Source organism: Populus euphratica, unplaced genomic scaffold (genome assembly GCF_000495115.2).
Source record: "Populus euphratica unplaced genomic scaffold, PopEup_1.0 scaffold21.1, whole genome shotgun sequence".
Lineage (NCBI taxonomy): Eukaryota > Viridiplantae > Streptophyta > Magnoliopsida > Malpighiales > Salicaceae > Populus > Populus euphratica.
This window is the reverse complement of record NW_011499887.1, coordinates 1,122,355-1,143,122: the sequence shown is the minus strand read 5'-3', so window position 1 is coordinate 1,143,122 and position 20,768 is coordinate 1,122,355. Positions and strand designations below refer to the sequence as shown.

The following is a 20,768-nucleotide window of genomic DNA, read 5'->3' as shown; positions in this document are numbered from 1 at the left end:
TTGAAAAAATAAAACATTAATAAGTTATTTTTCAGCTCATTTTCTATAACATAACCAAATACTAGATAATGTTTTTTAATTTATTTTTTATTAAACTATCAAATATTAAAAAATAATTTATTTTTTTAAAATTTACTTAAAAAAAATTATTTTATAGTAAACAAACATAGTCTAGACCAGTAAATAATTTATTTTCTCGAAATTTACTTTTAAAAAAAATATTTTCTAGTAAACAAATATAGTCTACACCAGCTTTTGATGCAAGGACAGAATGGATTTAGAATCTTGAGTTTCCTTTTGCTTTTCTTCAATGCCAAATGATCGCTTAAAATAAAATAAAACAAAGATGGATCGAAGTGATTATTTGCTTAAATTGTAATTATTCTCTTTCATACATGGGACTTAGACTTGGTTTGTATCAGTGAAAAACATTTTTTATAACATGGAAAGCAACAATTTAATGCATTTAAAAAAAATGAAATGGAGTTTTAACAGCAAACTCAAATATATTTTTTTAGTGTTTATTTGTATATATAGTGCAAAGTATTTTTTAGTTGAAAAGATATTAAAATTATATATTTTTATATTTTTTGAATATCAGCATTTAATAAAATCATTAAAAAAATACTTAAAAAGCATTGATTTAATATCTTTTAAAGTAAAAAATAAATAAAATAAAAATATAACAGGTGATTGCTAGATGCTCTCATTCCATGTATGCATAATATTATACAAACTATAATTATCCATGCTTGCCTTCCTTTCAATACACAACAATCTATTTATCCATCTTATGTGATAGATAAAATTAAAATTTTTTATTAAGATTACGATGTGATTTTGACCATTGAATTTGCATCTAATAAGTTCTATTAAGTATTTATAAAGATACCCTTTTTTAGTATATAGTTGCGATGAGAATTTTTTTTTTCAAATATGTAACAATGACCATATGATACAAAGAATGAAAATAGCTTGGACATTACTCATATACTTAGCTGGCACAATCCTTATATATTATAAATATTATATTTAATTAATGTTTCATTACTGAAAAGATAAATATAGATAAAAAAAGATAAATATAGAAGACATAGAATGTATTTCTAAAATAATTCCACAATGATTTTTTTATCATTTTAAAACAATATATATATTTTATTTTCTAAGATAGTTGATATATATATCAACTATCTTAGAAAATAAAATAAAATAAAATAATGCTCCACGTATAATTAAGTAAAACACCTCAGCAGGTGTACACATGGCAAGACAACTATCGAAACCATTCTCGATCTCTAGAAAGAATGTTCTTCCGTCTTTACTTGATCTCCAAGGGATGGCCTGACCTTGGCTTGTATAGAGATTAGCAAGATTCCCTTCTGTTCACAATCACAGGGGATTATTGTTATTATTAAGGGGAAGACAGCTGTCCGTTAAAAAAATCAAGGCTGTTAATTAATCATTTATTTATCAACGAACGCGTCTTCGCATCGCCGCGCGCAGACAACCCAGCTGCTAAAGCTAGCAAGTTGCGTTCCATGGCTCACTGTCCAACGAGAGATCACCACGTGTCTCCTATTTGCATCCCAAGAAGGGAGTCCAGGGCAAAAGCCCGCTTTCTCGTGTACTCATCGGCTCCCTTCGCTTTTGCATTTAAAAACGCGTTTTTTAAATTTATTGATTTTTTAAATTTAAATTTGGATATATTAATATTAAAAATAATTTTTTTAAATAAAAAATATTATTTTAATATATTTTAAAAAACCCTTTAAAAAACCACTTAACACAATTTCAAATGCTATTATAAAATAATATTTAAGATTGTAATAACTATTACAATTTAAAATTCTTTGTTAAAATAAAAATTTTTATTTTTAAAATATTATTCAATACATTGAAAAAATATAAAAAAAATATTTTAAATTTAAAAAAACACGATTTTAATGGCATTTTAAAGAAGACCCTAAAAATCTCTCTCCATCCATTTCAATGCCACCTGTAAAGTCTCCGAAAGGAAAATCAATGATTCACCTGAACAAACCAAAACCAACGGATCATTTCTTTGTTGTAAATGGGGAATGTTTCTAAAATTATCTCTTAATTTGAGATGAAAAAACCTTAAATGTGAAATAAATTCTATATAAATTCTTCAGATGTGTTGGATTAATATTACCCATGAATGATAAAGATTTAGTAAATGTTTATAAAGGCAGTAAATAATATTTTTTAATTAAAAATAAATTAAAATAATTTTTTTTAAAATTCTTGATATTGGCAGATCAAATTCATAAAAGATATCAATTAATGCCTTGCAAAAGCATTAAAATAGTATATAAATGTGCTGTATCAACTAATCAATTACAACATAAAAAAACAGATTGGAAGCTAGATTATAAAATTAATTTCTTCACGTAAATGGATCTGAAAATATCAACTAAATCATAAAAAATGCGGGGATTATTTATCATAATTACTTATTTATCACCCATGCATCTCCTCTTGCACTGACATTCAGGCAGCACAAATTTCATGCACAGTCGACGGATTTATCACGCTGGACTCCTTCATTTCTTGTCGTTGTAGTTTACGGGTAATTTATTCCTTGGAATTTTCCGGCAGCCAAATTAAGATAAAATACATTTAAAGGGTATATGACCCTTCAATTCCATTTTTTACACTTTATTCTCCATTAGTTTTTCTTTTCTTTTTTTACAACTTAATTAACAATCCATTCTACAAAAGATGATTCTTGATAATTAATATTCATTATATATATATATATATATATATATATGTGTGTGTGTGTATAAAATTCACTACCTTTTAAAAATTTTAAAGCACCTAAACCCACTTCAAACCATTAAAAATTCTTTAATTTCAAGCTCAATTAATATTAAATAAGATCTTATGTATATTTGATTTTAAGAAAATTAACTTGAGATTGATTTAAGTCTGATGAGTAAAATCAATTATCAACTCAAATAATTTAGTTAAAATTCAATATAATTTTTTAAAAATAAATTAAAATACTATTATTTTGCTTTTTTTATATAAAATTGAAATAATTTTTTTTGTTTTAACTGGATTAATAGCTCAAGTCATTGCCTGGGTTGAGTTAATAACTTTGGCTGTAATTTGTTATCATCAATGAAGGCTGGTAATTGCTGGCTGTAAAAACGGATCAAAGATGTTGGGAAAACTAATTATGAAGAAAAATATGATTAATTACTAAGCAAAATTTGGCTGTAATTTGCTTTAAAGAAGAAAACCTTTTCTTATACTTCACGAATTGCCTCATCTCTGCAAATGTTTCACACCTCCCGAAGTACTTACTACAAGAACAGCACCCAAGACACCAAAAAACCAGGAAAAGAACCAGAAAAAAAGAAAAAATTAAACACTCTCCTTTCATCTCCAAAATTGATTCATTTCCTGCTCATTGCAGCTTAATTTTGTTCTTCTTGGACTTCTTGTTGAGTCTCTTGTGTCTCTATGTTTTCTTCAGCTGTTGTTCTTGCTTGATCATGGCTGTCCCCTATCATTTCTTCATTTTCCAGCTTGTAATGATCACCGGTACTCTCTGTCTTCTCTTCTTCTTGGTTATCCATCTGGGCTACAAAGGAAGAAACTTTACTACAAACAGGAGTGGCTAAAAATGTTGGATTCTCATTCCCAGCCATAATAACCAGGAACTTATCTTCATAAACCCTTTTCTCGGCCTTCCTAGGGCTACTTCCTTCCTTTTGACTTCCACTTTCAAGATCTCTTTCATCGTTACCTTCATTTTCACTGTCTAAACGACCAGACAATCTCCAATAAGAGCAAGCCAAGATTAATAAAGCAAAAGCAATCAAGCCCAGCATAGCTGCTAGACCTCCAAAGAGGTATGGCACTGGAGAGTGCCATGCTGAGCGAGTTTCGGCTATTTCTGGTGGTGATGGTGAAGTGGCTGCTGCCTTTGATGTGCTCATGGTGGTGTCAAGGTGGCTTATGGGTCTCATTTTTTTGTTCTTGATGTTTCTATAATCTTTCAGAGGTTTTGGTAAGAAGGTTGAGAAGAAAGAGTGAGGTTTGGGAAACGGAGAAGTAGGGCGGTGGAATTTATAAGTGGGGAGTTAGGGGGTTGTGCTTTGGGTAAACTACATTTTAATCCCTATATATATAGAAACATTTCATTTTGGTTTATATACTTTAAATTCTTTTGATACTAATCTTGTATTTATTGAATAAGTTTTATTATAGAAGAAGAAAACTTACTCTAGAGGTCGTGTAATAAAGTTTAAGTTCCAATTACAACGACTTCTTAACTATAATTATTTAATAGAAGAGGACTCTTCTCTGCTATAAAATCAAGAGTCTCCCAGACTTCTTACTAAATAAATTAAAAAAGTTTTAATATATATAATTTCTAAGATTACACAGTAAATGAAAATTAACGGCAATATTTAATGGGATATCACTACCCATATTATATTATATAGTTCACAAAGTCTCCCGAATCTCCTATTGAATTAAAAAAAAGAGAGTTTTAATATGGTTCTCGAAGATTCAATAGTATCTGAACATAAATGGCGATACCTATTTTTTCAATTTTATAGACATTTTATGGGATATTATCAATATTTTCTCACACGTGAATTTAAATGAAAAGGATAAAGAAAAACATTGAGAAATTAAAGAAAATAGAAATTCTACCAGGTTATGTTGGATATTTAACGGCTAGTAGGCTAATTAATAATAGGAAAAATTACATTAGCCATTTTTATACTTACCTTATGCGTTCTTAAAAAGTATAATTTACTTTTTACCCGTAGTAATTTACATTTTAAAATCATTTTATTGTCTAGTCTATTAATTTTATATTCATTAAAGATATACATCATGTTAGAAAATAATATAAATAATATTCTAGAATCTTATTTAAAAATTTAATTTATTGAATAAATAATATTCTAGAATCTTATTTAAAAGTTTAATTTATTGGGTTGAAATAGTTCTTTGACATAATATCAGAGTCTTGATGATCAAATGATCTCGAGTTCGAATCTCGTTATCCTTATTTATTTGATAAAAATTAAATACAAGATGAGACTGTATAAATTTCAAGCTCAAAGGGCTTTTATTTGAAGGGGTGTGTTAGAAAATAATATAAATTATATCTTTAAATTTTATTTAAAAATTTAAACTATTAAATTAAAATAATTTTTTAACATATTATGATTTTAAAAACATGAAAAATAAGTATAAAAACGACTAAATTATAGAATGACAAGTAATTTTCTTGTTGTAGTAAAAGCTTTACTCGAAGACTAAGATAGAGCATTTCTACATTTACAGGGCCTAAAATATGTTTGGTGGCTCTTATGCCTTTTTATTTGGGTGTCACGGATTTGGCACGCTATGGCGGCACCTTTTCATGTGTGTATGTGATGTATGTTATGTATGCAGAGAGTCCCCTGAAACATGATCCTGTGCAGCGGGATGGTGTCTGTTTCTGATGGGTGCTTTGGTGGGGCCCCGTGTATTTTAGAGTGGACCCTACAGATCCAGCTGGAAATGACAGCAGAGGGCAGTGCTGCTGCCTACATGATCATCTTTGATTTGATTAGAAATGTAGTGCTTTATTGCTTAATTAGGTTCCTTTCTTTCCTGTAAAATGGTACTGAAACCCATGTCTATTCATCATATAAGATAAACATTGTACTCGAATCTCCAGGTTAGGCACAATCTTATTACTTTCTCATTCCAGTTGCTTGAACCCTACTTTTTCTTTATTAGAGATTTAATTTAAAATGTGCGTTGATAACTATACAAACAAAGCTTAATTTGATCTTTCTACACTTCAAAAATCATAGAAACAATTGTTTAATGAAGTTATTTTTATTTAATTATTAACATTGTTATTAAATCTGACTTAAAGTTTATTCGATGTAATATTTAACTAACGGGTCAAAAAATTAAATTGGTCTATAAAACAATATTTTTTTAAAATTTTTTTAAAAATTAATAAGTTTTTCCCTAATTAATATAATTTTGGGTCAATTTAGATTTTTAATTAAGTCAATTTTTTTTATTTTTTTATGAGACTTGACTTAAATCATGTCTTTTAAATAAAAATAAAAAATGATAAAAATTATAATTTTTTTATTTAAATAAAAATAAAATTATTTGTTCAACTCTTAATAATAAATAAAAAAATCTATGATTAGTAATGAAAATCATTTTTTCCTAAATTAAATAATAAATCATATTTTTTTTTCTATCTTGCAATATAATGGCCACTTGATTTGAAATGGAGTAGTAATTTTTCTTTTGAATCCTTCATGTTTAATTAATATTTGAAATTAATTTATGTTCAAATCGTGATTCTTTTTACCACCTAAACTCTAGAATTTACAATTCATCTTCTTCGAACAATATTTTTGTGGGTTTGTGTCAACGAATGTAACTTCAAATCAAAATCCATCTACCATTGACACATCTATAGGTTTTAACTAAGAAAATAATTGATTTGACATTATTCCATCGTGAATTTCGCACATTTCCTGTTCCACTTACAAAGGCAACAATTCTCTTCGGGATGAAATAATATTCTCATGCATTGAATCGTTTGGTATTATGCTCAAAATATCCTTCTACTGTGTGTAGTAACATCTGTGTATTGATAATTACAGGTTTAACTTTCGGTTTTTAATCTATGATTTGTTCATAGAATGTTTCCCTCAAAAAACAATATAAAATAATCGCAAGATTATGACATAAAATAAATATATTTTTAGGAAAATTTTAATTTGATTTTAAAACTGAAAAATCAATCTGCTTGGGGTCCATATATATCTTCAGGGCACAGTAAAACGCACTGAACTTTTGTTTTTTGGTTTTGGTGTGATAAGATGTGTGGATCAAGAGGGAGACCATAATCATTAAGTAGAGATAAAATGGAATAAGCTTTGTGTGTAAAGTAGCAACAATCCATTGTCCCTTTCTTTCGTTTTATTATTTGCTTTGCGAATGATTTGATCCATTCGGCCATGTTCTAAGAAATCGGCCCCATCCTCCTTTCGCACATAGAAAAGATGCCCCTGTACTTCCCCCCCTTTTTTTTTTGAACTGTTGATTTGCAAGGAAGATAAACCCTTGATTATTGGCTAGGGTTTGGTTTTGTCTTGGACCTTTTTTATGAAGTTATAGAGATGGAAATCTATCCTATGCTTTGTATAGTTCTTATGATGCAATGCAATATATAGGCAATATCAGCTCATGTTTAGAATTTGCCAAAGGTCTCGAGGTAGTGGCTAGCTGACTAACGGGTGGAATAATGACTTGTAATATAATTATAGTTTAGCTCTCACATATTACAAATGGAATCCCTTTTTTTTTATATGATTTTTCTGGTGAGTTGATAAATCTCGTTTCAATTTATAATAGTGACGAGATTGATTATATATCTCTCGCCTGGATTATATGAATACCGTGGGTTCAAATTTTTAATTTTTAAATAGCATAGGATTACTATATATAAAAAAAGGAGTTAAAAAACATCTTAATGGTAGAAATTTAATCTAAAATTATCCTTATTAAATACAATTAATTTTATTTTTACATATAACATTAACTTTTATACTTATATGTATGCAAATTAAACTGGCTGTAATTCAAAATGATGTAATTACAAGAGGGAAACAAGAAAGGACTCCAGAATCTCCAAGTGAAATATGGCAACAACACAATTACATCAGCAAGCTATAGCTATATGCAGCATGGGTCCTTCTTTATATGTAGTCTTTCATGGTCCCCAAATTAGAAAGAGATAGATGGCCATGAGATACTGATTCATGACAGGCATCGAAAGGCACACACATATCTGATCATGTGGTGGGCTCCGTCCCTGTCTGTTGCTTTTAATCTTGGAGTCTTTACACAGAGAAAGTCCAACAAAGTTCACTGTTGTTTGTGAACATGTGAAACAGTTTAAAAGGCTGGACAAAGTTGATGAATTTTGTGTAAAAAGTCCTTAGGGGGGCTGGAGTTTGGAATATCTCCAGCCATGGAGGTACCAGTATAGACACCCGTATACATGTTTCTTGTTCATTCTGACTGGAATCAGATGCTAACTTCGTTAAATTGGATCGAAAGAGGCAGGATACTCTTACGAAAATCTATGCACGCCCCAATTGCTGACGGGTTTTTTTCAAGAAGGAAAAGGAAATAATCAAGAGTGGGAATACGCACGCAATCTTTAGACTTTTAGCTGAAACACATAGGGTTTAGTCCGTTGTTGGTCCTAATTTTAGTCTTACAATCTTTATGATCTAGATCCTGCACTTGTTTGAAGCAATCTTAGTGGGCTGTTGTGAATTACAGAAGATCGCAATCTGTATTTAATTTAAGAAGAAAAATACCCGAGTCTAGAAAAGAGCAAGGCAAGCAGGAAACAAATCAGGTGGGTGGATGAGTGATCTTGGGACGCAAAGACCCTGGGGAAATTGCGCTTGTCTTCTCAAGCACCATTACTTTATACTATGCTTGCCACCCTTCCTTATGGGCCATGGCCATTGCCCTCGGTTCTCCTAATTTTGGCTCTTGCTCCTTGGCCTCTCTCTGTTCTTTGAGAATTTTTTTATGTTGAAGTAACAAATCATGCAAGGATCGTACAAAGAGTGAAGGGGCAAGCACTTACTACTACAATGTGGTGGGGGCTTGAATGATCAAAGTATTATCCACTTTTGATCCACAAGCTATAGCTCCCACATCGATCTCTCATTGTGCAAAGTATTTAATGGATTATTTTTGTATGTGGGTGTCCCATGTTTCATCACTTCCCACCATCTTAAACGTACAATTGCAAGGACTAAAGTAGCTTCATGGCAAATGCATGCATAATTGCTAAATCCTATAATATTCTTAAAAGCCTAGTGCACAAAGGGGAGAAGCACTCGGTAGTTTTTCCGCATTTAGAGAGTGAATATATAGATAATGTTTTAAGGGCCTAGCTACGTAGCCAATGGGAAAATTATTATTTGAGAGGCCAAGCTTTTATAAATTAGAAGAATTTGATACAATATGTTTTTAATCTTTCAATTCTTGTATTAACAGAGGGAGCTATCAAATCTTTTGCTTCCCAACAGCTACCATAAGCAAACTCTATCCAATATATTTCAACTGTTTTCTATCTCAGTTTTTTTTTTAAGAAAAGAAAATAAATTTACAAATATGTTGAGTTTTTATAGAATTCTAGAGACCAAAACTTATAATATTCATGTGAAATACTGGATTAACCAGATGTTTAAAATATGATATGATCTTAATCAGATGAATACTTTTCTTCTTATCACCCGAACCAACCTCTTAATTAAAGGTTTTTTCCATCTCCATATCATGCTTCTATGAAGTTGTAATTAATTTGAGACGAGATTACAGAATCTAGCTAACTTGAAGCTAATAATAATATAATGCATGCTTTTCATACATGCCACTTGGGAATATCCATTGTGTTCATTTGTCAACTCTCTCGCGCGCACACACTTTATTTTCCGTCCACTTTATCTTGATTTCGTGTTCTTGATATGCTATTAATTGATTCTTTTAATTCTTTTACATGCAACAGACTCTGTCAACTAATTAATTAACATATATTCGCTTTGATTGAAGAAAGAAAGAGAACTTCATACACTCGCACAAAGCCCTCAACATTCTGACTTGTTGGTATTCTTTTTTTCTTTTTAAATCTCATTATTTTGAAATATATTTATCGGGGCACCTTCGTATAGTTAAGTTCATATTGTACGTAATTGCTTAGGTTTCATAATGTGGTGTTTTCTATATTTTGTTTTATCTATATATTTAGAAATATTTATCAATAAAATGTTTTATCTAACTGTTAAAACACTGCTATGTTTCTATAAAAATAAAAAAAAAAATTTAATTGTCAAAAAATATATTTATTAAAAGAGTTAGCTACAAACCCCAAACAGAACTACTTTTACTCTTTAAATTAACATGAAATTCAATTTTACTTCAAACTCTCTTTTAAAATTTACTTCTATATTTCAAATCAAAACGCATTTTGAGGTGTAGTTTACTGCGTTTTCTGTCTTCAAGAAATTTTGAGTTCAAACATCTTCTTCATAAGTAAAATTAAAACTATGGAATTCTGACCAAAACTGAGAATTGTTGTTCTACAATCTCAGTTTTTATGTTTAATGATATTCTTTCTCGTCCACTGCCTTGAGTTGAAATTGATGTGATCCACGCTTTTATTCTTCAATTAAAACAGTGTTTATATCACCTTTTCTGGATCTGCTAAAAGTACAATCTCTAGAGATGATCAGATTCCACATGTACTTATTCTTCTATTAATCATGATCTCTGTCTTAGACTACTAGTTGATTAAGATATTTCCCCTCATTTGTTTAGCCTGATAATCATTCACTAAGCACATATTGGATGTGCTAGGAGTGGAGGTAAGGTGACATTTTTTCATGTCGGGCCCTCCATGATTATAAGTTGATAGCTCTAATTCCATTTGTTTACATATTCATGTCGGGCCCTCCATGATTATAAGTTAATTAAGTCGTTAATCAAGTTGATAGCTCTAATTCCATTTGTTTATATCGCAACAATTATTATGATCAATGAAGTCACTAAAGAAGAGAATAATATCATTTCCCATCATGATTTATAGGAATTGTTGTTAAGCTCTTCATAGTGGATGACGTGTTTAGAGCTCTCTCCTTTCCCTTCTTTTTATTATTATTTTCTCTCCTTTGTTCTCTATAGTAAAATAAAAATTCACTAGTCTTTTTTAAAATTCAAACAGTACTTGGAAAGACTATATTGATGTTTCAATTTGAATAAAATTCTTTATGTTATGTTTCAATTCGGTGTTTAGTTAGATATAAAAAATAAATACAAAATAATAAAAACAAATTTAGAGGGTTTCTTTTTAGGGGTAGAAAAAAATCAAAAACTCGATTAAATTAAAAAAACAAAAAAAAAATAAAAATACATGAAAAAAATTGATTAACACAATTAAAATTTTTAAAAAATTAAATCAAATCCATATAAAAACATTGAATCAAATCAAAACCAATCATTTTAAATTGATTTTAATTTTTTATAAAAAAATAATTTAATTATTTTTCTTATAAAAACCAAACCAAAAAAATTCTATTCTAAAGCCCAATTGATATAAAAAAAGAAGTACAAAGAAGGTATAAGTTCCCAAGAAAAAGAGAAATTAGAAAGGGCTAATTTTAGTAAAACAGATCCTCAAGTGTTTTTGGGCCCTTGATTTTATGTATGGACTTTGGCCCATTCTGTAGCCATGATAACTAAGTTAGCACACCCTACTCATGTCTACCCTAGCAACACCATACTCCTTTTATTTTAAAAATAGATTAAAATAATTTAAATGTAAAATTAATAATAATAATTTGAAGATAGATTTAATATCCACACCATATTAATTTAATTAAAAAGAACACTTCTAATGTTTGAAAGCCTTGTCCTTTAAATTTAATTAAAGTTGTGTTTGAGATCACACTAGATGAAAGACCCCATTAAAATTCAGTTTAATTTTTTTCCTATCTATTTATTTTTAAAATAATATTTTTTAAATAAATCTTGAAGTCTTTTACCTGATAAGTGGCCTGCCCGGATTTAATAATTTTGCTTTAGACACAATATTTTTATTGTTACAAAAATACAGATATGCCCAAGCATTTATATTTTATACCGTAGCAACACCATAAATTTCCTCTTCACAGTTTTTCTAGGTTGACAGCAAGCCGCATATGCACTAAATACCTGTCACCTCCATTGGCCTCCACGTGTTCTCTTTCTTCTTCAACCAGACTTTTCTAGCTGTGAAGAAAGAACAAGAAGCCGACCGTTCAAGAACCCAAAACGCTTTAAGATCAAATCACCAGAATGACCTCTCTTACTTCACGTTTGATCCATTCAAGAACTTCACTCTCCAAATTATAGTACGTTCCTTCATCTTTCTTTTTTGTTTTCCGAGTTTTTTGCTTGCTTTTTCAAGAATTGTAGTGGCATTCTTTATAGAGTTATTTATATTGATAAGAAGGTGAAATAATTTTGTTAAGAATTTTTTTTAAATTGGGAAAAAAATGGGATTTTTGTTTAATATCGTGTGGCATTTATTTCTTGTAAGATCACATTGTGTTCTTTTCTTGTTTCTTGATGTGAGTGTTTAATGCTTCTCTTTATTTACTGGAAAATGCCAAAAAAAGGTCAAAGAGAAGATTTTTTTTGGGAATTGGCAATGATCCTTGCTTATGTGACGATAAAGATTGGTGGGGTTTCTTGTTTTTAGTTGCTTGCAGATGTTTTGTGAATAGAACAGCAATGACAACTTAATGGATGATTCTATGGTGTTACCAAATGTGAAGGATGTTTTTCTGACGAGCTTGTTTAATTTTTGAGATAGTACAATGGCTGTATCAAGTAATGGGAGATATTTATCCACTGATTCGAATAAGGTTGATGAACCCTTTAAAGTTGAGGAGGCTGAGACATTGAATGTACCTCCACCACCAACAGAGAAGGTATGCTGGACAGTGGACCGTAATCGGTGCTTTAGATATCTTGAGTTTTTTTTTTTTTGTACATTTTGATTGATATGCTAGTCGATGCAGTTGCTTGTATTGGGTGGAAATGGATTTGTTGGCTCTCACATCTGCAAAGAAGCTGTAGACCGTGGCTTAACAGTTGCTAGCCTCAGCAGGTATGGTGACCCTTCAAAGTTGTAAATTTGGTCTTTGGTAGTTGGTGATTCTCGTTTGATGTCTGCTTATTCATGTACCCTTTGATGCTAAAGAGTTTTTGAATGATTGTTGGTTAATCAAAACATATAGCAATCATAGTCTCCGGGGTTTATATAGGGAATACGGTGTCTTACCTGACTCATGTAATTTTTTTCTTCAAAAATGTGATTGTATTGCATTTTATATTAGTGATGTTTCTTGTTCTCGGTAGCTTTTGCTTTGCGGAGACTTTATTATCTTTTTACACTGACCAAATTTTCTTTTCTCTTTTCTTTCTCTATTCTGTAATAATGCTATCAGTGTCTGTTGGAAGGATTCTTCTCATTTTTAGGAGTGTCCCAACCTTTGAAATTCTGGATCATGTGCATTGCTGGTTTATGGAGTGATTTCTTGTGTTTTTGTGCAGTTTTTGGCCTCTCATCATATATAGATTCTTTTTGTTTCTGTTAAAATTATTGGCTTTTCCTTTCAGGTCTGGTAGGCCATCAATACAGGAATCATGGGTTGACAACGTGATCTGGCATCAAGGTTTACATTGTGCTGTGGTGCTTTCTTTTTGACTGTGCTTTTGATGTCATGATGTCTCTAAACTTTTTTTTTTCTAATGGTCCTCTTGTGTAGGAAACCTACTATCATCTGATTCGTGGATGGAAGCCTTAAATGGGGTCACCTCTGTTGTATGTGATCCCCTCACTATTCACCTAAATAACATTTTGTTTTTGTGTGCACGTGGGTGTGCAATGGTTGTTTTGCTACACAGGATGTGATTATGCTTCTCTTCTTTTTGAAACGAGAGATTGGTCTTTCTGCTAATTTGAGCATGCTTTCTAGATTTCTTGTGTTGGTGGTTTTGGCTCGCAATCTTATATGTATAAGATTAATGGAACTGCAAATATAAATGCAATTAGAGCTGCTTCAGAAAAAGGTATTTTTAGAGGAAGCCAAGTTTGTTTTCACCGTTTATTTATTTAGTTAGTTTTTGTGGCCTTGTGGTGATTGATAACTGATGAGTTGTGCATAAGTGTTGGAAAGCTGTTCCAAATAAAAGCCCTTGGAAGCATAAGTTTGGTTCATGGTTGTAAGAGGGAATCCTAGTTTACTTAAAGTTGCTCCATCCATTGTTAGAATTTTCTCTGATAATGGATCTTTAATGATGGATCTTCTCATGTGAAAAAGATGCTTACATATTTTGGAGTTATGAGTGAATTAAGTATATGAATGGTCGTACCTGTCATGCTAAGCTTGTAGATGTGTGGATTTTTGTAAGGGAAGGAGAGACTTTTAGGCTCCATGTTTCTTTCTTAATTCTTTTCTCCTTGTTACCTATTTCTTTAATCATCCTCTAAGGAAGCAAATTCTGGAGGGCATTTTGTTTTAGGATGTTTTTAGTCTTTGCTGCTACTTTCACACTTCTATTCTTCGTTTCATGGCATGTCTGCGATCTTACAGCATGCTGTGTTATACTGATAACACAAATGAACTTTTTAAAATTTTGTGAATTTTCATATCCTTTTAAATGTCTTTGGCCACAAAATAAGTTGCCTGTTAGAGAGTAGGTGGTTCCAGTTCTGTTTTTTTCCCCTTTTTGGTTGGGGGATTGAACTTATTTTAATGGATTGGATTTGTTGTAGGTGTAAAAAGATTTGTTTACATCTCTGCTGCTGACTTTGGCTTGGTCAATTACTTGCTGCAAGGTTATTATGAGGGAAAGGTACTAATTTTCATTACTGCTTATTTCAAGTGCTGTATCTAGAATCATGTCACGATAATGCTGATGGCTGGCATGGCACATCTTCATCTTCAGTTTTCTGGAAACAAGGACTGTTTTCTAAAGCTTTATAAAAACTAGTTTGTATTAGATGTAGATACAGTTTGATTTTTATAATACGTTGTTTGATATGAAATAGTTATATCACAAGAAGAATCAACACTTTCAAGTGTGCCTTGATAATTACTTTTCCCCTTTCTTATCATTCTTACCTCATGTAAATTTTTTACTTGTGGTTTGTTTGAAGTAGAAGGCTGCTGAAACAGAGTTGTTGACCAAGTTTGCATATGGAGGTAATTTTTTTCTTTCCATTATTGTAATTTGCACCTTTTATATATCTGTCATTCGTTTTACTCTTTTAGCAACTGAAATCTGAGAAAGCTGTCCTAAAACTTTTGAATTTGGAAAACTGTAAAATTTCCTTCATGTAAAATGCTATTATGATATATTGGTTTCATCCTTTATATCTTAGTACTCTTTTCATTGCATTTAATCGTCAAAATCTTGCAGTTTAGAATGCTAGTGTATGTATTGGTTAGTATCGTGGATTATAGTAACCATAAATCTGATGAAATATGTTTTGTTTCCTTCTTTAGGAGTGGTTCTCCAGCCTGGGTTTATTTATGGAACTCGCAATGTTGGAAGTGTGAAGTTACTTCTTGGTGTAATCGGTTCTCCATTGGAGATGGTAAGTTCTTGTGCATCCTTGTATATTTATCTAGATTACTAGGTTATCCCAAAAAACACTTGAATGTCGTACATCCAAGCCTGAAGCTTTTGGCAGATTTAGGTTAGCCAATCAAAGCCATTGCCTCTACAATCCCCATCCCCCCTGTGATGACTTTTGAATTTCTCAATATCTGTGGTCCTCCTCTATGCACCTTGCAATTCATTCATAGTTTTAGTTCTTCAGCGCTTGAGCAGTCTAGTTACACTCTTTAAGGGGATAAATGGAGATCGCAACTTGTCTTTTAGGAGCATGCTATAATTCTGCTCACCAGAAATCAATTTTTGAGGAGTGTTCTGTTGCCATGTCATCATTTACATGGGAGAAATGCTTGAAATGCGATGAGGAGGATTCACTCATATCATATTTTAATCCAGTAATTTGGAGGTTCATTGTAATTTATTAATGACAACCCCACTGCAGGTTCTCCAACATGCAAAACCACTTAAACAGCTTCCCCTCATTGGACCCTTGTTCACTCCCCCTGTCAATGTTACTGCCGTGGTGAAAGTTGCGGTAAGGGCAGCAACTGATCCAGTTTTCCCTCCTGGCATTGTGGATGTTTATGGAATACTGCGTTATAGCCAGCAGCAAAGAGCAAGATAGATTTGTTGATATCGAGAGTTCATCTGTTTTCTTCACCAATATAGAGTTCACCATCAATATCAAGATTTCATCTGTTTTCTTCTTCTCTGTAAGTTTTCAAAATGTTAGCTGTTGGAGTTGGAATCGAAGCATTTTGTGAACTGGAGACTCACAAAAAGGTTCCATTAACATACCTGATGAAATAAAAATACATGATAAGAACCAGCTCATACCATGTATGTGTCTCCTGATCAAAAGAGTTTATGTAGGTCTCATAATAAAAATCTTTAAAGCTAAATTATTTTTTGAAGAATCTCTTTTTTAAAGTACAAATATAATTTTATAATTCTCAAATAAACTCTTGCATGTGTAACTTATATATATTCATACAATAAATTTCTACATGAAAAAGCTATATATATATCTTTTGAATTACTCGAGATAACAATCAACGATATGTCTTGAAAACAAAATCTTGTGAAGGATGCTTCCTCGAAGGAAGCCAGAACTAAAATAAATGATTGGGAAATTCGAACCTAATGATTGCCTGTCGAGAAAAAGCCCGGTGCTTTCTGTTAGTAAAACCTAAAAACATTAATGAAACAATATTATCTTATTAACTGATTTTTCTAGATGAGCAATTCACGTCAAATATTTCAAACGATTTTTCTAGAGGATGTCGGAACGAAGCCCCTGGCCACCAACACCTCAAGAGTTTACGGGATCTATGCTACAAGCTTGAATATTCAATAATAATCACAAATACTTTGATTTAGTCAAGGGTAGACGATGGCGAAATAACCAGTAAGACAAGGGGTATTTATCGCTGACCAGAACAAGGCGACTTCCGACAGGTTAGAGGGCCACTAATTTGTCATACGTGACCAATACGTCCAAGTGCCGCTGTCTTACATGCAGCGTTAACCTTTGCCGGCGACATTGACTGTGATGGGGGTGCACAGTGTAAATGCAAAGCTCTTGCCATTCTCTTCTTCCAGCCCTTTGGACTAACAACTTAAATAATTTTAGTATTTAACCAAAATAGCCACGCCCCATTTGTGTTTTGGACATCTTTTATTTATTCTTACAAAGGGAGACATGATTTCTAAAACTGGGAATTAGGGAAAGGAGTAATCTGCTAGGATAAAGTATTTTTTAATTTTTTTTCTTTTGAAAAAGTGTTAAATTAATGGTTTTTTAGGTGTTTTTAATATGCCAATGTTAAAAATAAAATAAAAAATCATTTTGATAAATTTTAAATTGAAAAATATCATCCATCACAATATCAAATCTACACTTTGTTCTACTTCCTTCAAGTTCATATACACATCTTATAAGACACTGACACTAGTGCACACTTGGTGACTTTTTGTTTTTGGATAAAGGAATTTTAAATTAGTTTATGCATTAATTGAAATTAAATCTTTTTTGGACAATATTAAAAATACATATCTCACATTTACTTGATATATTCATAAGAATTTAGCTAATTCCTCTTAATGTTAGCCCAATGTTTAAATTCAGAAAATCAATGTTAAATGGAACAATTTTTCTTAACCATCAATGTCAAATGTCTCCAATTTATTGATATGATTTGATTCAAACAATCAAATCATGCAATTTCCTAGTAATTACAATCACGTATCTTCTCCTCGAGAACTGGTCCAAGCTCCTTTCCTTCAAGGCTTTAGTTTCACCTTATAAATAACACTTCCTTCCTTCCAAGCTTAAACCAAGAAAACCAGCTAGAATCAGCTCAGCCATAGGTGGACACCAAGATGATCATGAAAGAATACTCTTTAAATCCTTTTCTATCTTTCTTTTTCTTCCTTTCTTTGATGATTTTGTTCTTAGAAATGGGGGTCGCCCAGAAAACAACATCTACAATCCCAGTGAATGTAGGAGTGGTTCTTGACTTGGCTTCTTTAGAGGCCAATATTGCTTTGAGCTGCATCAACATGGCCCTTTCAGACTTCTATGCCTCTCATGGTGACTACAGAACTAGACTGGTCCTCAACACCAGGGACTCAAAGAAAGATGTTATTGGTGCAGCTGCTGCAGGTTCCCTCTCTGCACCTTCTCTTGGTTCTCATCTCTTTTCTCCAATTATGAATCGTTGCTCACCATTTCTTACTGCTAATTATTAATCTCCTCATGCAACATTTTAACAGTAGAGATTTTTACATTCTGTATTAATTATCTGAGGTGCTCGGCCTGCAAATCTCTAGTTTTTTCATAGAAATGCAGGTCCACTGACATGATATGAGAATATATATATATATACCGTTGCATGCTTGTTATATTTTTCTTTTCAAGCTAAGGGTTTTCTCAGAAAAACCTGCACATATCTAGACAAACTCTCTTTCTGATCGTATTTACGTAAGCCATTCACACTATATTAATAACAAAATTAACCTCGTTAACTAGACATAAAAAGAATATAAATTTCAATAATTTCTTTTTAAGATCTAATAAAAATAACTTGTTAATAAACTATAAGTATAAGAAGATAAATAATAATAAGGTGAGTTTAATAATTTAATAAGTAACTAATGTCCAATATATATACATGAGATAATATAATATATATATATATATAGCTCTAAATTCTTATAGGAAGATTTCTCAAATAGATTATAACAAGAATATCATAAGGTAAAACTCGTCAAAAAATCAAAATGTAATGAACATGAAACTCCGTGCTATGAAATAATCATTTTATACAGGTTGGTGACTCCCCTAACCAACTAGGATTCAAACACTATATGCATAAAAATTAACACTATCTTGTTAGCATAATTATTCTGAGTGGCATACCATAAATTCATAATTATAATAAAATAAACATATTCATATTTCAAGACTCAACTAATGATATCAATCAAATAAGGAGCTATCAATTCAGAAGTCAATTCAAAATATATATTGATTTATATCATATTCAACAATTGATCATGTTTTATCATAACAAGAATAATAATCATTAACAAATCAAATATTTATAATATTTTTTATGTATATAGATAATTACCCACTCGATTTGAAAGCAAATAACACTCAAAAGTAGATAAAAAAAAAATTCTATTGATGTCCCGCTACTAAAATATCATAATTATTTAAATATAAATTAGATATATTCAAAAACAATTTTAAAAAAACATATAACATATTTATTAGTTAAAATATTCCTTAACACTATATATTTTGTTGATATAAAAGCAGTTCTTGCATTATAGATGTACACTCACCAGTTAATTAGCCAGTTTTCCCTCTAGTTCAAACAAAAGTTCATGCTCTGCTTAAAAAGTTTGGATTGATAGTGAAAGAAATATATAGCTCGATCAGCATGGATTGCTAGACAAAAAGCATGTTAATTTTTTGCCGTCATGTCATTTCTTGATTTATAAGATAGTGTTTAATTACTGTCTCGTAACATAACAGAAAAGAAAAGGAAGTAAAGACAAAAAGAACATGTTTCTTCGTTTTTCTTGTTTTAAAATGATAGAAATTCACTATAAAACTGTCAAGAGACATGTTTATTTTATGTAGAAGTCGTACCAGAACACTAACCAAATCCAACATAAGGTGTAGAGCAATTAAAAGAGAGGAGCTCACGGATCATAAAACGTGACTGCAGAATGAGAATCCTATAAGAAACTGTGATCCTATGCTTGATCGTTCTCTGCTGCAGAAGTCTTTAATTTTTCTAATCCCCTTTTGAAATGCAGCCCTGGACTTGATAAAAAATGTGGAAGTGCAAGCAATCTTAGGGCCAACAACATCAATGCAAGCCAATTTTGTTATTGACCTAGGAGAAAAAGCTCATGTGCCAATTATATCTTTTTCTGCAACCAGTCCTTCTCTTACTTCCATCAGGAGTTCATATTTCTTGCGAGCAACACAAAATGATTCAGCTCAAGTGAATGCCATAAGTGCTATAGTTCAAGCCTTTGGATGGAGAGAAGCGGTGCCCATCTACATTGACAATGAATATGGAGAGGGAATCATACCTTATTTAATTGATGCTCTGCAAGAAGTTGATGCTCGTGTGCCCTACCGGAGTGTCATTTCTCCATCGGCCACTGATGATCAAATTGTTGAGGAGCTTTATAAGTTGATGACAATGCAAACTAGAGTTTTCATTGTGCATATGGATCGCTCTCTAGGAACTCGGCTTTTCACCAAAGCAAAAGAGATTGGAATGATGAGTGAAGGCTATGTTTGGATCATGACTGACGGTCTGAGTGTTGATTTCTTGAGTTCACCAAATCATTCTGTCACCGATACTATCCAAGGAGTTTTGGGTATAAAACCTTATGTTCCAAGAACAAAAGAGCTTGAATATTTTCGAGCTCGTTGGAAAAGGCAATTCCTACGAGACAATCCAAATAAAATTGACGCTGAGTTGAACATTTATGGACTCCTGGCCTATGATGCGACTACATCATTGGCCTTGGCAGTTGAGAAAGCCGGCACTACAAATTTTGGCTTCCAAAAGGCAAATGTTTCTAGCAATTCATCAACAGATCTCGCAACTCTTGGCATCTCTTTAAATGGTCCAAACATTCTTCGAGCTTTATCGACCACTAGTTTCAAAGGCCTCACAGGAGATTACCTTTTTGTTGATGGGCAGTTGCAATCACCAGCTTGTCAGATAGTTAATGTGAATGGAAATGGAGGAAGACGGATTGGGTTTTGGACGCCAACAGTAGGACTTGTGAAAACACTGAAACCGAGAATAAATAAACGTATGAATTCAACTTCTACTTCCAGAGTTTCGACTGTAATTTTTCCTGGGGATACAACTGTGGTTCCCAAGGGTTGGGAGATTCCCACAAATGAGAAGAAGTTGAAAATAGGAGTGCCTGTGAAGTCTGGCTTCAGTGAGTTAGTAGCA

At 31.6% G+C, this 20,768-nt stretch overlaps 3 protein-coding genes across 4 annotated transcripts in view; 2 read left to right on the top strand and 1 right to left on the bottom strand.

Annotated features, from left to right (window-relative positions):
* Positions 1 to 3,193: 3,193 nt before the first annotated feature.
* On the bottom strand, positions 3,194 to 4,091 carry LOC105130543 (protein GLUTAMINE DUMPER 5-like). The gene has a single exon (XM_011033098.1). The coding sequence runs from the start codon at positions 4,002 to 4,004 to the stop codon at positions 3,450 to 3,452; it is 555 nt and encodes a 184-aa protein (XP_011031400.1). The 5' UTR covers positions 4,005 to 4,091; the 3' UTR covers positions 3,194 to 3,449.
* A 7,686-nt stretch (positions 4,092 to 11,777) lies between these two features.
* On the top strand, positions 11,778 to 16,103 carry LOC105130539 (uncharacterized protein At1g32220, chloroplastic-like). 2 transcript variants are annotated; one of them, XM_011033095.1, is made up of 10 exons: positions 11,778 to 11,990; positions 12,455 to 12,572; positions 12,663 to 12,751; positions 13,264 to 13,319; positions 13,413 to 13,468; positions 13,623 to 13,716; positions 14,423 to 14,502; positions 14,810 to 14,852; positions 15,156 to 15,247; positions 15,710 to 16,103. In XM_011033095.1, exons 1-10 carry the CDS (start codon positions 11,935 to 11,937, stop codon positions 15,890 to 15,892), a joined length of 867 nt encoding a protein of 288 aa, XP_011031397.1. In that variant the 5' UTR covers positions 11,778 to 11,934; the 3' UTR covers positions 15,893 to 16,103. The 2 variants fall into 2 exon arrangements, with proteins under 2 accessions (XP_011031397.1, XP_011031398.1); XM_011033096.1 differs by having other exon boundaries at positions 11,902 to 11,990; positions 12,451 to 12,572.
* Positions 16,104 to 17,489: 1,386 nt separating this feature from the next.
* Positions 17,490 to 20,768, top strand: part of LOC105130610 (glutamate receptor 2.8-like) — a 4,852-nt gene continuing 1,573 nt past the window's right edge. The window contains exons 1-2 of the mRNA XM_011033182.1: positions 17,490 to 17,932; positions 19,600 to 20,762. Of these exons, the coding sequence (XP_011031484.1) occupies positions 17,650 to 17,932; positions 19,600 to 20,762 (1,446 nt within the window). The 5' untranslated portion in view covers positions 17,490 to 17,649. The remainder of the gene's footprint in view (positions 17,933 to 19,599; positions 20,763 to 20,768) is intronic.

What these genes read in the sequence shown, in the direction of transcription:
- LOC105130543 (XM_011033098.1), bottom strand. Translation starts at nt 4,004, where the DNA reads ATGAGACCCATAAGCCACCTTGACACCACCATGAGCACATCAAAGGCA.
- LOC105130539 (XM_011033095.1), top strand. Translation starts at nt 11,935, where the DNA reads ATGACCTCTCTTACTTCACGTTTGATCCATTCAAGAACTTCACTCTCC. An exon ending in ACAGTTGCTAGCCTCAGCAG is followed by an intron (nt 12,752 to 13,263) that starts GTATGGTGACCC and finishes TTTTCCTTTCAG; the next exon opens with GTCTGGTAGGCCATCAATAC. An exon ending in GACCAAGTTTGCATATGGAG is followed by an intron (nt 14,853 to 15,155) that starts GTAATTTTTTTC and finishes TTCCTTCTTTAG; the next exon opens with GAGTGGTTCTCCAGCCTGGG.